This window comes from Rhea americana, unplaced genomic scaffold (genome assembly GCF_003343005.1).
Source record: "Rhea americana isolate MKP2758 unplaced genomic scaffold, rheAme1 scaffold_34, whole genome shotgun sequence".
NCBI classification, from domain to species: Eukaryota; Metazoa; Chordata; class Aves; order Rheiformes; family Rheidae; genus Rhea; species Rhea americana.
This window is the reverse complement of record NW_028186468.1, coordinates 2,574,708-2,580,707: the sequence shown is the minus strand read 5'-3', so window position 1 is coordinate 2,580,707 and position 6,000 is coordinate 2,574,708. Positions and strand designations below refer to the sequence as shown.

General features: G+C 36.1%; 1 protein-coding gene across 5 annotated transcripts in view; it reads left to right on the top strand.

Moving 5' to 3' along the window:
- The window catches only part of TENM3 (teneurin transmembrane protein 3), a 465,114-nt gene that overhangs the window by 226,548 nt on the left and 232,566 nt on the right, over positions 1-6,000 (top strand). The window contains exon 1 of one of the 5 annotated variants that reach the window (XM_085311390.1): positions 663-752. The exons of 3 other annotated variants lie outside the window; for them this stretch is intronic. Coding sequence is in view for 1 of the 2 variants with exons in the window: in XM_085311389.1 (XP_085167515.1) it covers positions 1,302-1,347 (46 nt within the window). In the remaining variant the exon portion in view is untranslated. Of the gene's footprint in view, positions 1-662; positions 753-963; positions 1,348-6,000 lie in introns of those variants that run through there. One more of the 5 variants, XM_085311389.1, reaches the window with a different exon arrangement.

The following is a 6,000-nucleotide window of genomic DNA, read 5'->3' as shown; positions in this document are numbered from 1 at the left end:
CCGGGGCGCGGCGGGAGCGGGTTTAGAAGGGCAGAAGTTGGGGCGCTGCTGGCGTGCGAGGCGGGGCGTGCGGCTGAGCGGTGCCAGCCTTGGAGCCCCCCTGCCCGCGCCGCCGCGGTGCGGGGAAGCGGGGGCTACGATACCTGCAGTACTTTTCTTGGGGAGGAGGGGGGGGTCGAGGAGGTTGCCTCTAGCTCAAAGTCTATAAAGAAAAATAGGACTTTACAACTCTGCAAATAAACCGATGAATAAAATCAACCTAGATGACTTATACAGGATTGTAAAATCCCTCATTTAAAGCGCAGCGCGGTCTTTGACGTYTATGTGGGCACCTGAAGACCGTACGGCAGAGCTCTGTTGTGGAAGGGTGCTGCTGCTGTGGACGGCCACATTTCTAACTGCCTTTCRTTTGAAGTGCCAGCTCTTTCTTTTCCGTATACCTAATAAATGATACGTACGGGGTATACAGCTGTGTCACAAAGTCATTCTGTGTTCTTAAAGCTTCGTATAATCAAATTCATTGCCTAAAGATGGTGTAGTTGAAGATTTGATCCTTTTCCACTGAAGTGGAAATACTTTCAGTAATTGAAAGCAGATTCATGTCTGGAGTTGTACAAGCCAAGGTTTTCATTTTTAAAATAAACCTTTTGTTCCCCAGCTTTAAATGTTTGAGTGAGCCATCCGGAGACCTCTGTTTGTTAATTGCTAGAGTAGACATTAAGGAAGGATTGGGGAAAAAAACCCTAAGAAAGGTATGTCAGCAATTAAATTTACTTAAAACGATAATGTCTGTATTCCCATGCATGATTATACGGTTGCAGCCTTTGTATCCACTGTGTTTTAGTTTTGTTGTTAATTCACATGAATCTGGGTTTGAACTGTCCGTCTGTCCATAAAGCGTTCATTTTTGAAAAACTCATCTCAACTTGCATTCACCTTACTTATCCTGTTTGCCATTTTTTATAGGAGTTTGTTTACTAAGCAGAAAACCCTGAACTTTGAAGATTTGAGGGAATTCTGATGTACTTCAGTAAACAAACCTGCCACTTTGCGGTGATAGCTGCTCTTTGTTAACTTTGTTCCTGTTTTCTGGCCGTTACTATGAAAAGCCTTGAGAAAGCTTTGCCTGCAGATATTTCAGCGTGAGGGAGAGAAACTTGGGATCTGAACTAYCAAACCCTCAGACAAAGACTGAGCTGCTCTGAGCTGCTACAGCTTTGAAGGTAGAGAACAATGGAGGGAGAGGAAGGGAAGCACCTTCGCTTCTGAGCGCTCTAATCCGCGGATTAAATTCCCTAAAAATGTGTGGAAAAGTTACCAAAGATGGCAAGAGTCCCCTATCCATTGGTAAGGTTATTAATTGCGTAGTAGATGCCAGCAACTGATTTCCTGGTGTTAAGTACAGGCTATCATTAAGAAAAATGAGTACGTTTGCATAATTGCACTAAATAGGCCAATTTTATTTTTTTTGCTTGAACTTTTTGCTGGTGCACATGTAGCCTACTTATTTCACTTTTTCTTGTGCCCTTTTCATAGGTAAATCTTTTAATATATCCCTAATAAGTTCAGATGGAAGTATTTGAGCAAAACATGGGAAAGGGAAATAAGTGTTCAAACCAGCACAGAAAATGTAGCTTGCTGTTCCTTGTCCATCAGATTGGTACTCAAAAATGTCAAGCCACTTGTTAATTACAAATGAGATGTTACAAAAAATCTTGATAAATCATTCCACGCTTCTACATGGAAAATAGCCTATTACGTGTCACAGTATCATCCTTTTTTACAAGGAGTTGTGAATAGGCTGGGTTATAATTTGGTGAGAAATAACAACAAAGTGAAGCTCTGCAAAAATGTTTGATGTTTAGACATTTTCAGCTTACCTACTGTTCTTACTTTCTAACCTTTTTGCAGTAGCATTGAGGACATGTGAAGTAATACATTCCATGTAGTATGGAATGCATTTTTTTTCACTTGAAAAAAGCAACCAAGTGCTAGCTGCCTAAGTATGATTTTGATAAGTAATGCAGTAGAACAAGTTAAAAATTTGTAATTATGTATGTTGTTTTAAAGGTCTACAAGAAGAATATTGCTAAGTACTCATCAACGTATAAACTGACTTAAGTTAAAGAATTTGTCTTAAACTATATTCTTGCATTTGTAATGTGGATTTAACAAGACTTACCAAACTGCTGAAAAAGGTCTGATAAGTATGAGATCAAACTTTAGAGTTATTGTTGTTGTTCGTTTTTTTTTTTTTTTTTTTTTGCTATAACTTGTTTTGCTTTCCAGCTTTCTCTTTGAACTAAGGAAGGAAAAATAAAGGATTGTAATAGGTGCACTTTATACAGTGTATCCATTAGAGATAGTATCAGAAAATTATATTGCGCTTTAATGTTTTCCAAATGAGTAAAGACATTAGTTTTCCTATTTTTTCTGCCTATCTAAGATGTAATTGTTGATTATTCCATTCTAAATACTGCGATAGACTTCACTCCAAATGGTCTTGAAAGACTTTCCCAAGAGGTAGATGCAGATGTATGCGTCTAAGCAGAGCAAGCAAGGTTCTATATATTCAATGATATGCAGAGATTTGATCCTGTGCTACTGATTTCTGTGGTGGCTTGAAGGTCTTTTAGGCTTGGATACTTGAAGATTWTTATGCAACACAAATCAGGATGAAATAGTACCATAACATTTGTGGGGTTTTTTTTTTAAAAAAAAAAAAAAAAAAACTTCCTTGGTTTTCCAATTTAAATGATTTCAGTTTTTAAAATGTTTTAAAATGTAAGGGACAAATGCAAGAGTCACTTATCTTTGTCTGGAAAACTTCACATACGTTAAACTCTATGGACTAAGTGGCTGGCTGACACGTTTTGTAAATGAATGGAAAATAACCTGCATCCTCTTATTAATATTGAAAGTGCAGTTATAAAGGAAAATATAAAATTCACTATGGGTAACAGCRAGGTCTGTAGTTGTCTTCTGGGACTGGCTAGCACAGCTGTTTATCCAAACTTGCAATTAAAAAAAGTATTGTGTGTAAGCTGCTATCAAGCAGATGCTCTATGAAACAAGTCCCTTAAATGTAAGAAAATGGTAGAGTTATCATAGCTGGAGGTAGTGTATCATCCCAGTGGGATGCATGTGGGAAACAAGCACAGGGTTACAGCTTTGAGTCACAGTTCATAGTGAAAGGTTTACTTGTATACACCAGAAAGACCTCTGCGCAGCAGTGGCATATGAATCACTGCAAACTTCTTAAGTATTTCATGTGGTAATCAGTGATTATAGAAGCAATTATTTTTGTATTGAATACTAGAACTGAAATCTTCTATAATGATACATTCTAATATGTCCAGAGTTCTGGAGTTGAGTCTGGATACAGAAATATTGTGGCAAAAGATTTAACAAAATATCTAAACTCTTTCAAATTTCAAATAACATCAATAAATCAAAGTAATTGTGGCTTGAAAATAGCAAAAGTAGATACTGTTGTCATTTCTGAAGATCTGCATTGTGTAAACTCAGATTAAATACATTTAATATGTTTTCTGCATGCTTTTATTTTCTGTGGCGAAAGATCAGCACTTTTTGCAATAGTAATAAGCTCCCATATTTAGTATCATGTTGACAGTATGTTACCTSTTTTTATTTTCTAATACATTTGGCTATTCTGCCTCTTTCTGGCTTGCACAGAGAATTTGGGCCCAGAGAACATAACTATTAAGATGTTTAAGATAAAACCAGACTAATCTACAAGAACTCTTACATACAACTATGAAAATCGCAAACAACGATTTGGCTGTTTTTCATTCTTCTTACCCTAGTTCAGTGGTTGTTAGCCCAAGTTCAATTAAGGTGGGTTTTTTTTTTTGTTGGTACAAAGGTTAATTAGGGTCCTGGAGAATGCTTTGGGATACAAGAATATATGTCAATGAAAATTAAAGAAGAAAAGTGTCATTATAGATCAGAATTATTTGGTCATTTTTCATTATTGTATARATCAAGAAAAAACATTAGTTTCCAATCATCATAACTGCCAAACTAATTTTTAAACTACTTGGATTTGCATCTGTAGTTATTATTGACCACACAGAGAAAAGGGGAAAAAGTGAAGAGTAAACTGAAATACTTTGGTTAGAGCAACTCTTTGTTTAATCATATATACCCACTTTTTCATAGAACGTCATTGTAGTCAGCTCCAAATCTGCAGAAATTTCAGAGCTGTTAATTTTTGCAGAGCATTTTACCTCTTAGTCAGAACTGCGTTTAAGAAAAACTGTTGTCCAGGGAGTTGTAAAAAGTAGTCTGGAAAGGTTTTTATGTTCTTTCATTTAAATAAAACAGAATTGCCTTATGTAACAAAGTTAACTTTGTTAACCTTTTATAATAATTTATAATTATTTAACCATTATTTCATTTACCAACCCCCCCCCCCCCCGCTCAAACATCGTACATTAATGCAGTAGACACCTGGCTGTGCTCTTAAAAGTTTATTTGTCTCAATTCCTGTGATAGTAGGGGGCAGTATATCTCCTTAATTATCTTTGTTCAGGGAAATGTTGAAAGGCCAAGGTAGTTAAACAAGGCCATTTGGATTTGCAATAAGGTCGAAGTCAGATGCAAGRAAAGTGGTTAAATGCATTATCATCTTATTGAGCACATCATCACTGAAGTGACCTTGATGGAGGTGGAAAAAGCCATTTGGCTATTTTATGACAGCCACTTCTCTGCTGGCTTTATCCTTGCCAGAGAGTAATACCTATAGCTCTGTCGTYGTCTCTTCTTGTTGCCTGGAAATCTGATTTTCCTTGATTGCAGAAAACAGATTAAAGGCTGAAAATTGAAATGGACTTTTCTAATAATGGCAAATTTTAGTACGTAAGAGTTTACGCTTTGGAGATACAGAAATATCTCTTAAAGTGACCTGCAATGTCGAACCGYTCTACCTCTGCCTGTAAGGATCTCTTAATGCTGAGCATTGTTTTCTGTGCACGGAAGCTTTTCTTGTGCTACTTCTTAAGATGTTTTTAAGTTCCTAGGAAGACAGCCTTGCCAACTCTCAGCTTTAGCAGCAGGGACACTATTTGTTTTCACAGTATGTAATTATGTCTTCATAAAGATACTCAGCCATAGCAGGCCTATGGCTAAGCTGAAAACAAATAGTTTAGAAGTATAAGTAATTCCTATGTTGCTTATGCTTTGGAATGTTAACCTGATGCCTTAAAAGCTCACAAAAATAAAATTTCAACTTTTGCACATTAATTTAGTTGAACTTAGTCAGACAACTCTCAACTGTCCATCTTCCCCCTCATCCTTTTAATTGTCTTTTTTCATTCAAAAATGGACTTTAATTTGTTTGATGTAAAACTACAGTGATTTAGAACAAGCAATGTAATTTTTAAAGTTTTGGCTTTGAAAAGGCTTTGTAACACTATTTGCAGTTTTTACAATGTCCTCTGTAGAGGCACTAGCATAAATATTAAGGGAATTTAAAAACAAATGTACAAAATACAAAGGAAGACCATTTAAGGAAAACTGTGTCCCATTTTGAGTACCTTAAGATATAGGTTAATTGGCTGAAACTCACAGCAGAGCATTAAAAATGAAAAGAGGGCTAGAGGGAATGATTTATCAAAAAAGACAGAAAGAATGAATATATATAGATAGATATAGATATGTATACATATATAGATATATAGATACATATGTAGATGTGTGTATATATGTGACAAAGCTATATATATAGACTAAGATACATCTATCTTATCACACATATATAGCTCAGCAAGGACGGAAGATGGAACCATCTGCAAGAGTCTTTTTAAAGACTGTGTGGACTCAGGTGATACAACTAGATGCAATAAAATTAAATTAAGGACCAGAAAAACATCAGTTGCGTATCAAGATGCTTTTTTTAATGGTAACATCCTAGAGGCTGTAGAAAATATATCAGCGCAATTTATAGCAGYCCCATTTTTTGAGAAAGTGAGTATTACT